General features: G+C 38.0%; 1 protein-coding gene across 1 annotated transcript in view; it reads left to right on the forward strand.

The window, feature by feature from the left end:
* Positions 1 to 7,060: 7,060 nt before the first annotated feature.
* AK9 (adenylate kinase 9) overlaps positions 7,061 to 22,162 on the forward strand; it is a 115,337-nt gene continuing 100,235 nt past the window's right edge. The window contains exons 1-6 of the mRNA XM_058566478.1: positions 7,061 to 7,184; positions 8,482 to 8,545; positions 10,305 to 10,357; positions 10,455 to 10,551; positions 17,000 to 17,112; positions 20,756 to 20,944. Of these exons, the coding sequence (XP_058422461.1) occupies positions 7,068 to 7,184; positions 8,482 to 8,545; positions 10,305 to 10,357; positions 10,455 to 10,551; positions 17,000 to 17,112; positions 20,756 to 20,944 (633 nt within the window). The 5' untranslated portion in view covers positions 7,061 to 7,067. The remainder of the gene's footprint in view (positions 7,185 to 8,481; positions 8,546 to 10,304; positions 10,358 to 10,454; positions 10,552 to 16,999; positions 17,113 to 20,755; positions 20,945 to 22,162) is intronic.

Raw genomic sequence — 22,162 nt, forward strand, 5'->3', positions numbered from 1 at the left:
CTGATGAGAGGAAACCTTGTTGAGCCCATACATAGCTTTCATCACCTCCATCCCTGCCACCATGCCTACTCCATTTATGAGCCCATTATACAGGTACCGAGGTGACCGAGGACGGAGACTGGTGGGCATCTACTGGATAATCATCCTGTCTACCTGGTTGATCAGGCCTCTTCTGAGATAGATGCTTTGTGAGACACAAAGATCCACATATTTTCTGTCCACTAGTATTAGTTTTCTATGCTCCATAACAGATTACCACAAATTTAGCAACTTAAAACAACACACGCTTATTATCTCACAGTTTCCGTGTCCAAGAGTCCTGGCATAGCTTAACTGAGTCCTCTGCTTAGGGTCTCACAAGGCTGCAATCACAGTGCTGACTGAGCTGTATTTTCATCTGGAGGCTCAACTGGGGAAGAATCCACTTCCGAGCTCATTCAGATTGTTGGCAAAATTCATCTCTTTGTGGTGGTAGAACTGGGGTCTCAGTTTTCTTACTGGCTCTTGGCCACGGGCTGCTCTCAGTTTCTGGAGGCCACCCACTGTTCCTTGCCCTATGGTCCTTTTACAATATGACAACTTACTTCTTCAAAGCCAACCAGGGAGTCTCTCTAGTCTGCTAAGATGGAGTCTTATATAACATAACATTATGATGGGAGTGACATTTCTATTACCTTTGCTGTATTTAGAAGCAAGTCACAGATTCCAACTGCGCTCAAGGGAAGGGAATTACACAAGGGTGTGACTCATTAGAGGTCACCATAGAGTGTGTTCGCTACACCACCCTCATAGGTCCATTCACATGTTTCTTCCCCAGAACTCTTTTTCTCTTATCTTCTGATCTTGCTCCTACCAGGCCCTTGACCAAGCCATTCAGCATTGTCCTCCAAATTAAGGACTTAGAAATACTGCTTAAAGCTCTGCTCGCCAGGAGGATTTCCCCTAATCTCCGTCTTTCAGGCCTACACTTGAGTGGGACTAAGGTCTGGAATCATTCCATTTACAGTTTGTACCAATATATCATGATTCATTCTTGATTTTTTTTTTTTTTTCATTTTCTATCAGCTGTTCCTAGGGAATTCCATATGAAGTGTGAGGTGAAGGAGAGACATTGGTGAGCAAGAGATAGGTGACATGGGGGTCTGGACTGCTTGTTTATGAAACTTATTTGTACCCTCCAGACTTGCTTGGGCCTGATCCCAATGTGCCATTTTTATCGTTCAGTGCATTACTGCTGTGCCTGCCCAACTTTAGGACTTGATCTATCTAACATACCCAGCTCATGATGGGCACTTCCAGTTGCATAGTCTCCTGATGTCCTGTGGCCAGACATTCATTCTCTCCCAGAGCCCAGGAGCATGCCAGGAGCTGCTTTTTGAATGGGGAATTGTTCTCAACTGCAGGTGACAATGATCTACACTGAGAGGTTCCTCTTGTGGCTTTCCTAAGACTCCAAAAGATATCCTTACCTACCACAGCTACCTCTAACATTGTGGGATCTGGCCAGGTATGTGGCCCAAGAAGCAAGGCCTCTGATGCCATAGCCTGAAACTGCTACAGAGCTCTCTTTGCTCTGGGCCTCATTCAAAACCCATTAAATGGATTAGAACAGTATTCCCAAGTGTGCTACATGCTGTCTCCCAAAACTAAAGAGACTTACAAAATACTGCACCTCTTTTATAGAGGTAGAAGGTGTAAGGTACAATAACTTGTCTTTACCTTAGAGAGAACGTCTCAGAATGTCCCAGACCACTGACCCTTTAAAACTTCACCAAGTAAGAGGCCCTTGAATCTTTGTAGGTTTATCTCCCACTTTCTGCTGCTCATGTGTCATGTGAGGGCATCCAGAACAGTTACCACTTCCTGTTCGCCAGGGCTGATGTTGTCGGTGCTGCAGATAACAAGACCTCTTTGTTGTACTACATTTGTTACAAAGAACAGGAGAGTCCCAGGGTAAGACCGAATGTCCATTGCTGACTTTTCTAAGAAGATACAAACTGTTTCTGAGCCTCTTTCCTGGTGGGGATTGAAAACATGCATTTGCAGATGAGCAGCTGCACACCAAGTACAAGAAGCTGTGTTGGTCTAGTAAAGATGTCATCTCTACAGCAGTTGTAATTGGGGTACCACTTGGTTACGTTTACAGTGTCCACTATCATCTGTCATGATCTATCTGGTTTTTGCAAACACCTAGACTGGAGAATTAAGCAAGACTATGCATCTTTTAAATAGTTTTGGATAACACTCTTCCATTTCGTTCAGAACGATCTACTATTGTTTATCTTGCCCAGGGGCGGAGGAGCAGATATTAGTTTCATGAGTTTCTATTTCACGTTTTCTACCACAGTGGCCCTTACTCCACAGGAAGGGAGCTACTGTGAAGGTTTTGCCACCCACAATCCCTGTTATGCACTCAGGGACCAGGAAAATAACCATGAGGTGATCCCACTGACCCTTTGGATGCACTGTACAGACTTGAGCCAAGACTCCTTTTATTACTGGTTCTTCATTTGCCCTCACTCTAACAGGGGGCCATGATGGCATTTTGTTTCTTTTTGTGTGTGTGTGAGGAAGATCAGCCCTGAGCTAACATCCATGCCTATCCTCCTCATTTTGCTGAGGAAGACTGGCCCTGAGCTAACATCCATGCCCATCTTCCTCCACTTTATGTGGGACGCCACCACAGCATGGCCTGACAAGCGGTGCGTCAGTGCGTGCCCGGGATCTGAACCCGGGCCACCAGCAGTGGAACACGCGCACTTAACCACTACGCCACAGGGCCATCCCCTGTGATGGCATTTTGGATCTGTTGGTGTTGAAGTCAGCTCAGACCCTGTACCCTATCACCCTTGAAAGAAGAGGATATTCCCACTTCCACAGTGTATTTTTCTCCAGTTAATGGTTGTAGGTTTTCTTGGACAAGGATTGGGGAATCCCTATCATAAAAACTTGTTACAGTGTTATAGGGTCCATCCTCAAGGGCTCCTTGCTTCTCCTTCAGTAAACGGGCTCTGGAGCTAAGAACTGGGCAAGGAATCATGATTTTCCACTGTGACTGCTGACATCAGCCTTTGGTTCACTAGTCCTTTATTGTTTTTAGAAACGTAAGTTAATCAACAGTTTCCTTGACTGCTCAACTGTCTCATCCCTAGGAATCCCATGGTTTATCAGCCACAGATCTCTGTTGGTCTTACTTGTTGCCATTCTGGGCTTGCTGCCAGTTATGGTAATTATACCTACTTGCTTCTGCTGCCACCTGGCCTCTGTTCTTCCAGACCCAGTCACTCCCACAGACACATGGGAACCCAGTATTATGGTAGTCTCTCTCTACCTTCAATCCTGCCCTAAAAAAGACAGTCACCACTGAGCTTCTTAATGATGCCAGTGCTCCCTTACTAGTTCATTCTGTAATGCCTTAAAGGAGTGTCCTCTGAACATCCCAAAGACCAGAGTTGGCTGATGAGTTCTCTGGCCTCATATAATAAATCTATTGAACATGTCACCTTTGTGAGCCTTTGACACCTTCCTCTGTACTCTGCCAAGGCAATTCCGGCATTTCCACCTCATTTACTATACAGTCCGTTGTTTTTTTCTGAGTTTCAAGGAGCCTTACCAGCAGTGAATTAGGACCCACTTCAGGTGTCCTAGCCAGGATGTTAAACCATGAGTCATGGGAGAGAGCCTACATGTCAATAAACTCTTACCTGTCTACATTCCCCGGCCTGGCATCCTCAAGATCTTTTCCCAGGCATGTTCTCCTAGTTCCTGTTGGTACATGATAGCCAGGCCCTGCAGCTCTTTAGGTGCATAATACATTTCTTCCTGTACCAGCGCCTCGCCAGTTGAGCTGGGCTGACACTTGACCCCAGTTATTGCTCCAGAAGCTATGAAGGAAGGTGAAGACAGATCTTGTATAGGGCAAGCATTGTCTTCTGAGGCATCTGCTTCAGGTGAGGCAAGAAGAGGCTGCTCTCTTCCAGAAATGAGGAGAGGGTTACTTCTGTTAATGCAGAGCATTCAGGGTATTCTTGGGGTTCAAGGTACTTAGCCATCTACCTAGATCTCCCTATTCCAGGCCTTAGAGTCCTGGTTTTAGTGTACTTAATAGAGACTCTTTAATAAATGCACTCTCTCTCTAAAAGGTTTAGATGCATTTGCCCCTTTATAACTACATTTTATAGTAGCATTTCTTATTTTTCTGATATTAAAAAAATACTTGAGGGGCCAGCCCGGTGGCATAGCAGTTAAGTGTGCGCACTTCGCTGCGACGGCCGGGGGTTCAGATCCCAGGCGCACACCGACCCACTGCTCGTCAAGCCATGCTGTGGTGGCGTCCCATATAAAGGAAGGACGATGGGCACAGATGTTAGCCCAGGGCCAGTCTTCCTCAGCAAAAAGGAGGATTGGCGACAGATATTAGCTCAGGGCTGATCTTCTTCACACACACAAAAAAAATTACTTGAATTTTCAGCCCTTTGGTTCATGAAGTTTTCATCTCAAATCTTTTTAATGTGCTAGTAATATTTTTTACTATGTCTTGTTTCATAATGACATCTTAAAATAATATTGGTATATTAAGCCTATTTGAATATTCCTAACTTCCACAGAGAAATATGACCATATCTCATTTACCTATTTTTCATGAACAATGTTCCAGACCACTGGGACATAGTTTTGTTCTATTTTTGAAGTCTGCTCATTGAAATCTTTTCATAAGTTGGTGTAATTTTTCTATAAATGGCTTGTATATCTTTTGTTATATTTAATCCTGGTTACTTTATATTTTTGCTGCTAAGATATGTCATATTTATCTTTGGTTACATTTTATAGCTATTTTTGGTGTATAGAAATGCAGCTAAATTTTATATAATGATTTTGAATCCAGTAAATTGGACTATCTCATTAATTCTTAAGAGTTTATCTGTAATATATTTGGGATTTCTATGTAGACAATCATATCGACTGGAAATAATTACAGTCTTCTTCCTTTTGTCTTAAAAAGAAGATTTTTAATATTTAATCATTAAATATAATGTTTGTCTTTTGTTCATACTCGTGTTTTTTTTTTTTTTGAGGAAGATTGGCCCTGAGCTAACATCTATTGCTGATCTTCCTCTTTTTCTTTTTTCTCCTCAAAGCCCCAGTACATAGTTGTGTATCATAGTTGTAAAGTTGTAGCTCTTCTGTATAGGACGCCACCTCAGCGTGGCTTGATGAGAGGTGAGTAGGTCCGCCCCCAGGATCTGAACCAGTGAATACCGGGCTGCCAAAGCGGAACACATAAACATAACTGCTATGCCACCAGGCCAGCCCCTTGTTCATACTCTTTATCAAGTTAAAGAAGTTTCCTTCTATTCCCAGTTGTTGAGTTTTATCTTTTATTAATCATTAAAGAATGTTGAATTGTCTCTATACTTTTCCTACATCTATTAATATTTTTCTCTTTTAATTTATTTTGATATGATAAATTAATTTCTTATATTAAACCAGCCTTGAATTCCAGAGGAAAACCCAACTTGGTCATGATGTTATTATCTTTTTTATATATTGCTGGATTCAATTTGCTAATCTTTTGATTATTTGAATATTTGATTTTTAGAATCTTGTTCATGAGTGAAATTGGCACATAATTTTGCTTTTTTGCATTATTCTCTTGCTTAGATATCAAGGTTATGTGAGACCCGTAAACTGATGTAAGAAGTCCCCACTTTATCTTTTCTCTGAAAGAGTGTCTGTAAGATTGTAAGACTTGGAGCTCTGCAATAAAACCATCTGGTTTCTTTGTGGGAATATTTTTAGTTACTGACTCAGTTTCCTTCATGGTTATAGGACCACTCAGGTTTTCTTTTTTTCTTGAGAAGCTGATTTTTCTAGGAATTTATCAATTTTGCTTAAGCTTTCAAATTTATTTCAGATAACTCTGTTTATGATATCTTTTTATTATCTATATAATATCTGCAGTATTATTATCTCTGTGGTCTTTTCTCCTTTCTATGTCTAATATTCTTTAATCAAGTAGACAATAAATCAGTAAGTATTATGGAAGATTTAACCAATACAATTCACAGACTTGATGTGAACAACATTTAAAGAACACTACATCAAACAAATGTAAATTGCATGTACTTTTCAAGGATACAAGGAAATTTTTTGAAAATTACCATGTGCTAGGCTGTAAGACAAGCCTCAACAAATTTCAAAAAATTAATATAATATGGAGAACATTCTCTGGTTATAGTGAAAGTTAGAAATAAACAAAAACATATAAAAATCTTAGTTTTGAGAAGAGAACATACTTCTAAAAAACTAATGTCTAATATTGTTTAATTGTGCCTTCTATTGTCTTTTCTTAATCCATCTTGACAAAAGTTTTCTATTTATAAGTCTTTTTAAAATACTACTATTTAGTTTTGTTGACTGTCTTTATATAATGTTTGTTTTCTATTTTATTAATTTTTAAAATATATTTTTCCTGTTTTTCTAACTTCTTAAGTTGCGAGCTTAGCTCATTACTTTTCAGACTTTCTTTGGTTCTAATGTAAGTATTTAAGGCTTCTAAATAGTACTTCAGCTATATCTTATAAGTTTTGCTATACATTATGTTCTTATTTTTCAGTTCTACATATTTTCTAATTTCCATTAGGATTTCTTTTAGAGACATTAGTAGTCCCTACACACATATACGTACACAAATATATATGTGTGTGTATGTATAACATTTAATTTGATCTTTAATGGAATATACATATCGTAACATATATGTGTATGTACATAAATGTATTTTTTCATTAATTTAGTCTTTCGGGAACACTTTGTTTTAGCTGACTTTTATATAGCATATAGCTGGATTTTGCTTTTTGTCTCCAACTAAGAGGCTACCATTATTTTAATAAATGAGTTTAACTTATTTGTGATTATTAACAAAATCCATATGCTTAGTGATGTGGAATGGCTTCTGAGCTAAGTAAATTCCCAGGATATTCTAGTTCTCCCCAACCTGCCTGCCTGTTCCAACTAAATTAGGCACTTTAACAATCTTACCCTTTCTTGTTGTAGTATTTTGTATTATGACTTCTCAAGAGAAAACAGAAGAGCATCCTTTTGTGGATATATTTAATGAAGATGAAGCTGAAAAAAACTTTCTCTTGTCTAAACCTGTTTGCTTTGTTGTATTTGGGAAACCAGTAAGTTATCTCTTTTAACTTATTATTTAATATAATTTTTTTTATTTTTTAAATCTTAATCTTATGTTACCCTACAAGAATGAAAACTACATAGTGTGCTATTTTTTTTGAGTGTTTGTTAGACTTTCATTGTATGACTTAAAATCTGATATAATATTGGTTGTAAATTCATAACTTTCCCTCTTCTTATACACTATAATTGAAAAGGAACGTAGGTTGTATTTATCTTTGTTTTTACATTATGAAAAAATTAACTCATTAAAGCACGTCAACACAACAATTGTTAGTAGTATGTGATCCAAGGTTCTTTCAGATTCAATTTTCATGTAAAACTTTCTGTGAAATTTGTTTTGAGGCTCTCTGGATATGTGAAGGTGGGACACTATAGGGACAAACTGGGAGGTTCTCCCATTAGTATCTGAAACTACTGAGAGGCAGTGTGCCTCACCTTTACCCATGTGCGTTAGTGGACCTATATATTGTATTTCCACAGAACAGGAAGAAACCAAAAATGGCTGTCATAAGCTTGACTTACTAGGTAGTTCTAGTAAGGACCTCTAGATAAGAGCTATTTTCAGCCATTGAACTAGTTGGCAGTTACCATTAGAGGGCCTGAGCAGGTTAATTAAAGATCCTCTCCAGAACAGCAGAGACTAGGGGCTAGATCCTGTCCTTGACTCAATTTTATATGAACACTGGGACAGGTACCAAGAAATGGTTCTGATAACTTTTATTATGTTTCTAAAAACATAATAGTTTTGAAAGTCAACAGTGAAAGCAATCAGATGCAAATGTTACTTCATTAAAGTGATCTTTCATCTTTAACATATGATGCTTTTCAAATATGTCTGTTAAGAAGGAATTTTTTTGCTCTGAAAACTTGCTAAATGGAACTCTGTCCAAACATTCATGATTATAAACTTTAGGAAGGAAATAAAATGATGAATCTCAATGTAATCACAATGATTTGTATTCAAAATTACAAAATCTGACAATCAAAAGAGTACAATACTTGGAATACCATTATAGTACAGTTTCCTGATTTCAGGGCAATTTTTTTAATTAAAAAAATTGTATTTAAATCACTTCATAAAATGTGACAAATGTGACAATTAGTAGAGAAAAATGAAGCTATAAATATCTAGGGTCTACTTTTCATTTATTTTGTGGGAAAAAAATTTACTTGATAAACATTGATATAATAGTAATCATCAATAGAATCTTTGAAAATAAGAATATCTGTTTTGCTGGCAAATAGCTGTTCTATTGGGTTTTAAATAACATCTTTCTTTTTAAGGGGGTTGGGAAGACAACATTAGCCAGTCAGATAACACAGGCATGGAAATGTATTCGTGTAGAAGGTAAATTTTACCTTTTTTCCCTAATATTTTATTATAAAAACTTTCAAATTATTCATAAAAATGTAAAGAATTATAAAGTGAACACCTGTATACCCATCTACCCACCATCCAGATTCTATGATTAACATTTTGTTATATTTGCTTTATCGCACATCACTATCAACACAGTGAATATTATCTTTATGATGACATAAAACATGTTTGCCCTTCTGTTAGTCCTAGTTTTGTTCATAGAATTTAAGAGGGTTTATGAAATGCCTTTGACTCCATTCTGCTTCTCCAGTTCTCTAATTCCATAATTTAAAACTATCAGAGATATGTGTGTTTTGGATGTCTCCCTATGAAAGATGAGAAGAAAAGGAACTCTCAGAGCTGCTCTTAGGAGCATTTTCCAGGACTTAATTATCTTGAATGATAAATTTTATTTTTTGTTATTTATAAATTGCTTTGTATTCTTTGCAATATGTGAAACAAGGATTAATATCTTTGTATATAAATATTCTTTTAATCGATAAAACTATTTATGCCCTAAAAGAAAAATAAACAAAAGAATCAATCGGCAATTCATAAAAGTAAAAATAAAAATGGACAAATATAAGAAAAAAGAGCTTAACCTCATTGTTATTCAAAGAAATGCTAACTAAAATAACATTGATCCTATCAAATTGGCAATGAATCTTTAAAGTTTCTACAGTCGTTGTTGGCAAGGATGTTATGAAATGAGCATTCCACATGCTGTTAGTGAAATTATGATCTGGTACAATGTGGGGAGAGGACAATTCAGTAACACGTAATACACACACATACAAGAAAACTTTAAAATTTTCCTCTTTCTTTGATCAAAAAAAAAATCCACTTGTAGGAAATTTTAAAGAATACCAAAGATTCCATAGATTATTAGCATCTGGGGGCATAATTCAGCTCATGGAGCCTCCCCTAGGTCATGCCCCTGTCATTTCTATCCCAGGATGTCTTCCATCAAGGGGTAGAATATTTCCTCTTAAAAAGGAAACACATCATTGGAATTTCAGCCTCAGGACCCCTTTTTCTAATCAGTGTTTATCTATTTTAACATTTCTTGATGCGTACTTTCCTTTTATATGATCAGTGTGAAAAAATTAATGGGCTCTGGATATAACTATATGATTATGAAAGTATCTGGACTAATACAGTCATGCATCACTTAACGACGGGGTTATATTCTGAGAAATGTGTCTTTAGGCGATTTTGTCATTGTGCGAACATCATAGAATGTACTTACACAAACCTAGATGGCATAGCCTACTACACACCCAGGCTATATGGTACTAATCTTATGGGGCCACCATCGTACATGCAGTCTGTCATTGACTGAAACATCATTATGCAGCACATGACTGTAATACTAGTGTATACTTTTGTACGATACTCTCCAATTTCCAAATCACTATCATATACACAACCTCATTTCGTCCTCAAATTCTCTTGCATCCTACACGATGCATAAGCATGCAAGGCACAGAGGTGTTTAGGAAGTTAGGTTTCCCCTGATCTTTTGGCTAGTGAGTGACAGAGACAAGTTCTCTGTAGAGTACAAGAATTCTGCTGCCTCATACTTTGGTTAAGCTTAAATGACACAATGTGTATAAATGTGCTTTGTAAACTCTAAATTGATATACAAATGTTAATCTTTGTTACCAGTTACAAAATACATGAATGTGTTTCTTAATCTGGCAATTCTAATACCATTTTGTGCTAATATTTTGAATTCATATTTTAGCTTTACCAATTTTGGAAGAACAGATGGCCAATGAAACCCAACTGGGAGTTATGGTAAATGAGTCTAAGTTTCAAAGTTATTATGATTTTTTTTTACATCTCTGTATCACAGATATTTTATACAATAATGTACAATATCTCTGCTTCTTAGTTGCAATCCATGCTGGTCAGTGGTCAGAGCATTCCAGATGAACTTGTCACAAAGCTGATGTTGGAGAAGCTCAACTCCCTAGAAGTCTCTCACTTTGGTATGTTTATTTTTATACATCGGTGGCTATCAAAGCAGCCTTAAAACTCATTCTTCCTCTGAGGCACAAATAATTTCTGGAGTCGCTCTTTCCTTTGCCCTGGCACAGGAATCTCAGAGTTTGTATTCAGTTGAGCAGCACAGATGGTTTTATTTACTTGTTGACTTGTTTTTATTCTTCAGATTCTACATTAAAAATTTTTTTTAAGTTTTTATGATCCAATCTTCTTTTAGCATCATGTTATCCAGCTAAACCATCAACAATCTGCTGTGGTCCTTCTCGTGGTGCTGACAGCCTCTGCTGACTGCTTTCCCAATCACCCTGAGTTTTATTACTAAGTCCTGTCAAGGGTTGGGTTCCTCTGCATTAATCCACGCTTATAAGGCAGGAAGGGGAACTGGAATGACACCAGCCTATCTTCTGGCTCCAAATATTGGCAGGCTTCAGCCTGTTCATCCAGTCTACCCTCTGACTCTGGACCCGAGAAGTCAAACAGATGCTGAGCAGGGACTTTGGACCTAATTTCTCAAGACAAAGACTCCTTAAACTCAGAATAACTAAAAAGAAAAGAGCAAACTCTCTGAAATTAGCAAATGAAGGGAGGAAGAAGAAAGATGCACTTGGGAGAAAATCATCCACCTGAAATAGATTTATTGAATGAAAAAAGAAAAATTTAGAAAGCTGCTTTATATTCTCAGTAAGTTAAGAGAGGACATTGTGACTATTAAGAATACAGGGATTAAAATAAAGTGCAGTAAAGTAAAAACTGTGATTGCTGAAGCAAACCAATAACGGAAGAAACTGAAGAAGACTTGTCACTGCAAACTATATCTATATTGTCTATATCTATAGGTAGAAAGATCTCTCTATATATAGATGATACATAGAATGAACTATATCTATTCATTTATATATAGATATGTATCTATATATCATCTCTGTATATTACGTACACACACACACACACAGTCTACCTATCTATCCATCTATCTATTGATCTGTGATAAAGAGGATGAACTTGGGAAAAACACTCAGACTGTAAGAGCTTAAATGAGTGAAAAAGTAAAAAGGACAATCACAGAATTCCCATGTAGGTCAATAAATGACCTCAAAAAGCATAGTGATTGAAACTGAAGCATGTATAAAGGTAGGTAGGCGAATATCTTTTTGTTTATACTTTATCTCACCTTACCTCTTGAAAAATTTGGAGTGATTTACATAGCTACAATAAGATGGCCTAAATTATAAGTATTGACAAAAAGAGAAGGAAAAAAATGAAAAAAAGAAAAAACCTATTCAGCTATTCCATTCTTAGTGTTCATAACCTTTTTAACTACTTATAGAAAATTTCAAGCAAAAGTAAGGAGATTGATATAAAATCCCCCATGCGTCCATCACCCAGCTTCAACAATGACAACTCTTGTCTAATCTTGTTTCGTGTATACCTCTACCCACACCCCTCCCCCAATCTACTTTATTTTAAAGCTCATTCATATTATATCAATTCATCTATAAATGTATTAGTATGTATCTCAAAAAGATAAGGACTCTTTTAAAATCTATTATCACATTACTATTATCATACCTAAAAAATTAATAATAAATCCTCTACCAACCAGTCTGTGGTCAGATTTCACTATTTGCCTCATATTTTTTCTAGTTTTTTTTTTTTGGAAGTAGGATCCAACTAGGTGTATTGCAATTGATTGAATATGTCTCAAGTCCCTTGTAATGTATAATTTCCCCTACCTCTTTCTATCATCTTGTGTTTTCTCTGTTGAAGAAACTCGTTATTTATCTTTTAGAGTTTCCTACCTTCTGGTTTTGCTGATTGCATCCTCTGGTATCATTTAATGTATTCCTCTTTCCCCTAGAGTTCCTGTACACTGGTACTTGTCCTGGGAGCTGGCAAAGGAAAAGTGGAATAAATAATTTCTTGAGTCTGAGGGCCACACAATCAGCATGCACTTGCATAGCTCACATCTGGACTCATTTCAAGGCTGCATGGAGGCAGGACCTAGAGTTCCTTCTGCCCAGACTCCCCTCACCTGTCTTATAGCATCCTCAAAGGAATTTCTTTGGAACAGTTTGAAAGTCTCTGCTCAGCAAGGATTCTTTCTGATGTTTGGTCTTACCCAGCAGCCTAGGAGATGGTAGAAGCAAAATTGGAAGTGAAGGGTTTTCAAAACAGGGATATTAACTTGGATCAGGAGCTAGGTGAGGCTGGGTAATTGATGACTCCAAAATCCCTAAAGACAAATGTGTGCTGCTGGGGACACTGCATATTAGAGTACAGCCAAATTCAATCATAATTTTTTTCTGTACCAGAGCCCTTTTATACTAGGAGCTTCTATTGCTATTTAGAAGGGAACTTACACAATCTATAATTATAATCCTTTCATTCACAACCCTTTGTGCTGTGTTTGCCTGGAGTCAAAATCAGTTTCCATGGACTATATCCTCACTCAAGAGAAAAAGGTAGAGTCAATGCCTGGGCATCCTGAGAAGCCCCTCTCTGCTGCCTGCTTCTAGAGTCCAGAAAACCTCATTTTCCCCAGTAAGTAAAGGATGATCTTGTAAGTCATTGGTCACTAATGTGTCCACTCATGTTAGTCTGGCCTGAGGTCAGATAGATATCAGGGCAGGATGGACACCAAGCTACCCAATGTCTCTGAATCTCTCATCACTTCAATCTGAATGCAGTAGCATGCCATCTTCAATTCTGCGGAAATAGGGAATACCTTCTTCTTCTCACTGTGCCAGAAAGTGGAGGCAAAGTGATAGTATGGGCTAGTGGGTTTCCCCTGGGTAGTCACGTGGACAGTCTTTCAGTTTTCCCTTGGTGAGGATGATGCAGGCTGGGCACTAGCCTGCGGACTGCCTACTCTGCCTATGATGGTACATGCAGAGCCTTGAAGCAAGGAGTGGCATGGGATCCACCATTCCTCCATCTTCAGCATGGAGGGCAGGGACTTGGGAATGGTGTCAAGGAGATGTGGGATGTGAGGGGGAGTCCTCATCCATGCTTCCATCATCATATATGCCTCCGGGATTAGAGAGGTCGACAGTGGGCTCAGCAGCTGTGGTCTGTCTACAAAGAAGTATCCCCCTGAAATCTTCCCAGAATTAAGTCTAGAGAACTAAGTTATTCCACTTTAAATCTTCACTGGTGAGACACACTTAAGTGACATAACTGTCTCTCCCACATGTCTTCCGTAGATACATTCTTAGGTTCTGGATATGATGATACTGGCCACCTCTCAATGGGGAGAGCCCCAAAATCCACTGCTCAGAATATTCAGGACCAAATAATGGCCTATCAGGACAGAGCCAGACCCCATGGAAACAACCCATTCTTCTGCTGCCTCCACCAAGATAGAGACCAAGTATGAACCTCATTCAGATATACACGTATCCTTGAGGTTTAGCATGCCTACAAACAGTTGTACCTAGAATGCCTGGTAAGCTCTCCAGGCAGTGGCAGTGGTTGTAGTAATACACAGGGTGCTAGAGAGCACAGCACACAGAGTGCCAAGTGTCTGTCTGTCATCTACTTGTGATACACAGACATTGGGCAGCGTTGCCCACAGGGGAAATGGGAGAGAACTATCGTGTAATCCCTTATTGCTTAGAAGGGGAGGACACGAACTCTGGAGACTGACTGGTCTCTGGAAATGTCCCATCAGGAGGGGTGAGCAAGGGTTGAATTCAATCTAGGGCTAGGCCAGGCAGTCCCCTTTACCACAGTACTCTGCAATGCATCAGACCAGGGGGTTAATGCCAGCCATCACATTCCAGAGGAGGCACTGGTCAAACTCTTGACAACAAGTTCAGATATGGTTGTTTATCAAGTGGGGGCTAGATTAAAAAGGAGCCAAGCCAAACTAGGGAAGTTCAGAGCCAGGAGAGCAAAAAGCAAGAGCAGCAGGAGGAGGCAAGCGGAGAAAAGTCTGGCCCGGTCCCTGAGACGGTGCCAATAAGTGCGTTGACTCTATTTTTGCAGGGTGTGTCGGCCAAATTTAAAGAGCCTCAAATAGAGTGGATGCCTTAGGATACCGCCATTATTTCAAAGGGTTTCAAAGACAACAGCAAGAGCAAATAAGCCAAGTTGGAAAGTAAGGATTATAGCAAGACAGGAGACAATTGTGATTATAGCTCGTACATCCAAAACCAAGATAACAGGTCTCCCTTGCTGCCTTTTGAAGTTAAACTGCTTAGGATTGCTTCTCTGGATGGTGTCCAACACGTAGTTAGCAGAAAGTAAAGTGTTTGAAAAAGCTGAGGAGAAATTGGCACACGCCTAAGCATTTAGTGAGATTTTGGATTACCGTGATAGTCGTTGGTCTGCTTTTTAAAAATAAAAGATTGTTGGGCCGGCCCCGTGGCTTAGCGGTTGGGTGTGCGCGCTCCACTGCTGGCGGCCTGGGTTGGGATCCCAGGCGCGCACCGACACACCGCTTCTCTGGCCATGCTGAGGCCGTGTCCCACATACAGCAACTAGAAGGATGTGCAGCTATGACATACAACTATCTGCTGGGGCTTTGGGGGGAAAAAAAATAAAATTATAAAAAATAATAAGAATAAATAAAAATAAAAATAAAAAATTGTAATCAGCATGTTCATAAGTGAGGATTTTGAGGTTGGCTTTTTAGACACATTCATTCATCTGTGCTTAGTACCTTTATTTTATTATACTCTTCTAGGCAGTTCTAGAAGAATAGCAGCTCTCAAACTTTTTGGCCTCAAGACTCCTTTATATTTATAAGAATTGTTGAGGCCCCAAAAGAGCTTTTGCTTAGATGAATTGTATCTATCAGTATTTATCATATTAGAAATTAAAACTGAGAAATGTTTAAAAGATTTGTTTAAAAATAATAGTAAAACCGTTACATGCTAACGTAAATAGTGTATTTTATGAAAAATAAATATACTCTTCAAAACAAAAAAATTAGTGAGAAGAGTGGTATTGTTTTATATTTTCACAAATCTCTTTAATGTCTGGCTTAAGAGAAGACCTAGCTGAATTCTCACATCTGCTTCTGCTCAATCTGTTGCAATATATTGCTTTTGTTGAAGTACATGAAGAAAATTCAGCTGCACACAGATATGTAGTTGGAAAAGGGAGGAGTATTTTAATATCCTTTAGAATAATTGTGAATATTCTAGATCCTACACCAAAACTTGACATGGGGAAGTTTCTTAAAGGTTAGCTGCATTGTGGAATCTGAAACCACATCAGTGAACTTTTCGAACTCTGTTACATCAAAATTCATTGGTCTATATTACAGTTGGAATGGATCTTTTACCCATGCATGATTTTGTGGCACCAGCTTTGGTCATTTGAAAAATATTGGTTCACAGAGTTATGCGCATCTTCCAAATGTTGACGCATTTCGTTATACAATACCAGAAAATCATATTTGTTAATATCATCATTAGTCTCATCAAGAGAAGTTTTAAGAATTGGGAAGCTGTTAAGCTTATGGAAGTAGATACAAGTTTTCCAAAGTTTGAATTTTCCTTTAAATCTTATAATTGGCAATGTATACTGTCAGTTGTTTACCTCGAAATGACAGGCTCACTCTATTCACTTTTTGTAAAATCTGCCAAATGTCTAAAACTGAATAACATAATTTGTCTATCAATTGTTCTTCCAAGAAAAAAATGTTCTATTAAAATAGCAGAAAAAATGGTTGAAGGCATTTAATCCCCACTGAAGGAGTTAAGACTTTCTTCCATTAACAAGAGAAAAGTTTCTCAAGCAAGAGTGATATAATTAAATAAATGCATTAAGGGAATTAATGTGATGATGGTAGACAGGGTGAATTTCAAGGAGAAGATTTAGGTTTCTAGGTAGAGATGCAAGCCAATAAATGTGCTAAGCCAAAATCATATTGATAATGTTCTGTTTCTTAAACTGTATGGGGGCTACATGGATGTTTTATTACTCTCTATAACTTACATAAACATTATTATGTTATTATTATGTATTCTGTTGTATTATAAAATATTAAGAAAAAAATATATACCATGCAACCCCTGTAATATGGAGTTACCTTATTAATTATATTAATTAATATTAATTAATGGTAATATGAACCTTACCATTCATCATATGAGCTTTCCTAACATGAGTTAAAAGCATTATTAGCATAGAATTCCCTTTCCTAGGCACCTCATGTACCTAAAATAAATTGATTTGGGATTTTTAAAAATGCCTCCTCCTAGCCCAATGATTTTATTTATTATCAGAAAAACATTATTCATAGTTATACTTCAGGTGACAATAACCTTAACCAGTAATTAAAAATTTTTGACAGATGACTTTAAGACCTGCATTAGTATTCATCAATAAGTAAATAATATTTTATAAAGTAATAATAATAAATCCATGCTCTTATATATTGATAATATTATAAAACTTTAAAAATGATATTTTACTCTACAGGTTATATTATCACAGAAATACCATCACTTTCACAGGATGCCATGACTACTTTGGAGCAAATAGAATTAATTAAAAATTTAAACTTGAAACCTGATGTTATAATCAATATTAAGGTAAGAACATTCATTGTTTTTCTAGTATGGTTAACCATTGTTTTTGATAGTAAAATTCAAGGAATGTTTTCAAAAATTTTAAGTAGTTAGGGAAATAACGTATGCATCAATCATAAGGAACTGAATTATACTTTCTCATACCTCTGTGCCTTTGCACCTGCAGCCCCATCCACAGAAAATTCCTCCTTGCCTCTTCACCAGGCGTAATAATGGTCATCTTTTGACAGTCACTTCAGGCATCATCTGTTCCAAACTTTCCCTGACAACCACCCCCTTCACACCAACACACATATTAACACTCTGTCTCTCTCTCTCCCCTTATCCCCTACACCTTATTTACCACAGGGAAGTTAAGGACTTCTCTGATGACCACTCATTATGTTTCTCTCTTCTATCATATTACCCCGCTATATTGTCATTGTCCATTTTCCTTCTAGACTCTGCCTTACTCAAAGGCAGAAACCATGTCTTACTCATATAAACATCAACTAGCACAATATATGGCACCTAGTAGACACCTAACAAGTTTGCCAGTTAAATAAAATGAAACAACAAACAAATGATTTGGACGTATGAATGTTAAAGAACACCACTAGATTGGTTAAGAATCAAGTCTGGGTCCTGTTCCCAATTCTCTCCTTCATCAACAGTTAGAATTTGGTGAATCACATTTAGGAGCCTCCATTACCTCTCTACAAAGATGACAATAGCTGCCTCATGGGATTGTGGTAAGAATTCAGAGGACTACTTGTTTATATGAAAATGAATGATAAGCTTTTATATTCATACCCTGTCTGGTTCCCCAAGTGGTTTAACAGCTCAAAATAAATTAGATGGTTCTCAGCTCAGCTGTTGGGACCCAGTGGTGTGTTTGGGTCAGCTGTGAGAGAGAGGTGGGTGTTGTAGTGCTGAGTCTGGTGTGACCTGCAGCCCCAGCCACAGATCATGTCAGAGGCCAATCAAAATCGCTACACGACCTTGAGAATGTCACACATGTGACCATGTGTATAAGGGAGAGCAGAAAAGATCTCAAACAATTAACCGAAACCAAATATAAGGTCTAAACCACAGAAAATATAGATTATATAGGAAATTAAGACCTGGTGGAACGAGAGTACACAGATATACAGGCCATAGGTCCCAAATGCTTACAAAATTTGGATCATAAATTTGGATCTAAGTTTGATGAGCCAAAGTAGAAGGGGACATGTGACCAGTTATACAAAATTTGCATTGTCCATGAAAAGACAAGCCATTCCTTAAGGAAAAACAACAACAGCAACAACAACTCCCGTTAAAAATAAGAGAAATATCTTATATGGGTCTTAATATAAGAGATTGTTACTGTAGAGAATGAAGTCCTTAGCCCCATTTATATTATGTGATAGTGAGTGTCCATGGCAGTTTCTACAGGGTAGCCAGAGTGTAATCAGAGGGCCTACTGTGAGAGAGAACTCAGTACAACACACACTGCTCTGATGGTTTGGCCTTATTTGGGGAGACAGCTGGAATTTCTAGAGCAGAAGTTCTTAGCATGGGATCCATGAATCCATAAGCATCCATGAACCTCCTGAAATTGCAAAATGTTATGTGTATGCATTTTTCTGAAGCAAAAGCCTATGGCTTTCATTATATTCTAAAGGGGTCTGTACCAAAAAAAAAAAAAAAAGTGGTCAAGGGCCAGTGATCTACTACAACAGTAGTTCTCAGAGTACAGTCCCAGAGCCAGCTGCATCAGCAGCACTCAGAGCTTGTTAGAAATGCAAATTCTCAGGCCCCATCCCAGAACTATGAGTCAGAAACTGTGCGGGCGGGCGGCGTCCAGCTATCTGTGTTGAAAGGCCCTCCGGGTGACTCATGCCCAGTAAAGTTTGAGGACCACTGCTCTGAGGCACGTCCTTCATGCCACCCTCTTATTAATCACTTCCTACAAGTGAAAACAGGAGACAGCTGAAGGCAATCGTCTTTGTCAAGGACTTGCAATGTGGGTATTCTGGGTTGCTGAATAAGGGCAAATACACGTTTTAAAAATTACCTGAATGGGTTGAAATCTTTCTTGCAAAAAACTAGGAAAGCTAAATAAAAGTCTTGCCTCAATAAATACCCATCCTGTCCCCAAGTAGAGGTGGCCTGAAGAAATCAGAAAACGAGCAAGGAAGGTTCTAAAGTTTCTTGCTTCCTTTCTTTCTCAAAGTGTGGTACATGAACTATTGGCTTCAGAATTACCAAATGGCTTGTTAAAATGTCTAAGCCTCACTGTAGACTTAATAAATCACAAGGGGGAGCAGAAATCTCTATTTGCGGTTCACTGTATACGATTACACACTAATGTTTGAGAACCGCTACTATAGAATAGCATCCAGAGTGTTTTTTCTTTGTGCTGAGGAAGATTTGCCCTGAGCTAGCATCTGTGCCAATCTTCCTCCACTTTATAAGTGGGTCCCTGCCACAGTGTGGCCAACAAGTGGTATAGATCTGCACCAGGGATCCGAACCCATGAATCCAGGCCACCAAAGCAGAACACACCAAACCCAACCACTATGCCAGGAGGCCAGCCCCCAGAGTTTTTTATCCTAAAAAATACTCAGGGCAGGGCCAGGCTCATGGCTTAGCAGTTAAGTGCGCGCTCTCTGCTGCTGGCGGCCCGGGTTCGGATCCCAGGTGTGCACCGACGCACCGCTTCTCTGGCCATGCTGAGGCCGCGTCCCACATGCAGCAACTAGAAGGATGTGCAGCTATGACATACAACTATCTACTGGGGCTTTGGGGGGGAGAAATAAATAAATCTTTAAAAAATATTCAGGGCAGAATTTACAGCCCCAAACCCTAGTTATCATTAAGAATGTGCCACAGAGCATGGGCTATGGGTCAGAAGGTCTGATTCCAAGTCAGAGATCCCCCCCAGGACATTGTGATCTGAGACCAGATTCTTAAACTGCCAGAATCTTAATCTTCTCTAATCTGCAAAATGGCTTTAATCATAATATCGGATTGTTTCTCTTACAGGATTAGTTTAAGAATTGAGTAAAATATTACACATGTGAAAGTACTTTGAAGCAAGAAAATTACTCATGGACTTGGTTTTGGCTTTCTTTTTCTATCCATACTCGATTTTCTGATTTATAAAATGAAAAGTTTAGAAGAGATGACAGTTCAGGTCCCATTCATGACTGCCATTTTATGAAATATTTCACCCATAAAGTTGTAAATGATAGTGAATATTGTAAATACACAATGTATTTTTTTGTTGGAAATATGTGACTATTCCCCCATTTTCCTCCATTCTCAACCTTTTCAAACTAATCTGGCAGGATCCTCCTGTATACCTTTGCAGACTAAACTGATTTTCTATTCTATTTCTCTAACTCTTTCTACATTCTTCGAGCTCTCTTTTTTGTCTTAAAACTTCTGAGACGTTCTCACACATATGAATTTCAGATAAAGAAAAGTGTTGGCATAGCATAAAAGTTGTGTCTTATGCCTCTGTTGGCCACTGGTGGAACCCGATAACAAAATGCCACTTACAAGATTGCATTCTCTCAGTGCTGCAGGGGCTTTTTCGGTGTATGTAATACCTAACATATGAATGGGAAGTAAAAGCATATTCAAACTGTTTTAAGTGATTATGAATGTTGTTCCCTAGTGCCCCGACTATGATTTATGCCAAAGAATTTCTGGACAAAGGCAGCACAGTAGCACAGGGTACTTATACACAAAAGATCAGTGGGATCCTGAAATCATTGAGAGTCGTAGGAGAAAGAAGAAAGAAGCCCAAAAAGAAGTCAAAGGAGAAGAGGAAGGGGAAGAGGAAGAAGAGCAAGAAGAGGAAGAGGTAAGATCCCAGTACCGTATATCACACTTTTAAAATTTGCTATAGTTAAATTAAACGATAGCATAGATAATAGAAAATAGCAGATACTAGAGAAAATTACATTTTCTTTACATTTTTATTTCGCCTGGAGGAAATACCAAAGATCTTTCATATTTTTGAGAACTGTTAGATCATAATCTAGAGGTCATCTAGTTTAACCTTCTTATCAGTATGGAAGTCTCTCCATAGCCTGACAGCTAGTCTTCATTTCATAGCAACAGAGAGTTATTGGTTACCTACTAGGTGTCAAGCACTATGCATGCTAGAATGAGGAGTTAGAGCCATAAAAGACAGTGTAACATGGGGTACAAGGTAGCCCAGGCATAATCCAATTTACGAAGTTAACATAACCCCGATTCCAAGCTCTGACAAAGAGAGCATGTGAAAAGAAATCGATAGCCCAATCTCACATATACATATTGTTACAACAATCCCAAAGTCAATACTAGTAATCGCAATGCCATAGGGCATTGGAATAATCTTCTACCATGACTTAATGAGGAAAATTTGATATTAAGAAATCTATTAATAGGTGGTGGGCGGAATTTGGCCCCCTCGGGCAGGGTGGGCCATAGCTTGTCAATTTCTGCTCTACTGAAATAGACCTGTGATTTCTATTAGAAATTAATTTATTTATAATTTTATATAATTTTAAATAATTTCTATAATTTATAATTTATTATAAATAAATACTATTTCTGTTAGGGCCTAGACTCTGTGAAGTCAGATGTTAATTTATAGAGGGATACGTTGCAAATCATTTGTCCAGTAGAAAAGATAAGCCCCAAAGGTTACAGTTTTATTGCCCTGTAGGAGATTAAGCAGCCTTGTATCTGACTTTGCCATCTAATTTCAGTGATTATGTGTACTTCGCTTTGTCATTCTGCTGGTTCCCTCACAATGGGTTCCATGAATCTTTGACATTTGTTCTTTCATTTAAGAGTAGATCTTAAAATTTATCATTACAAGAAAAAAATTTGTGTAACTATGTATGATGACGGATGTTAACTAGACTTATTGTGATTATTTTGCATATATACAAATATCAAATCATTATGTTGTACACCTGAAACTAATATAATGTTATGTGTCAATTATATTTCAATAAAAAAACTTGTTAATATAAGAAAGCCCTTTTACAGACATAAAATAATCTTCCCTGTGCAAAAGGGCATTAGA

Source organism: Diceros bicornis, chromosome 23 (genome assembly GCF_020826845.1).
Source record: "Diceros bicornis minor isolate mBicDic1 chromosome 23, mDicBic1.mat.cur, whole genome shotgun sequence".
NCBI lineage: Eukaryota > Metazoa > Chordata > Mammalia > Perissodactyla > Rhinocerotidae > Diceros > Diceros bicornis.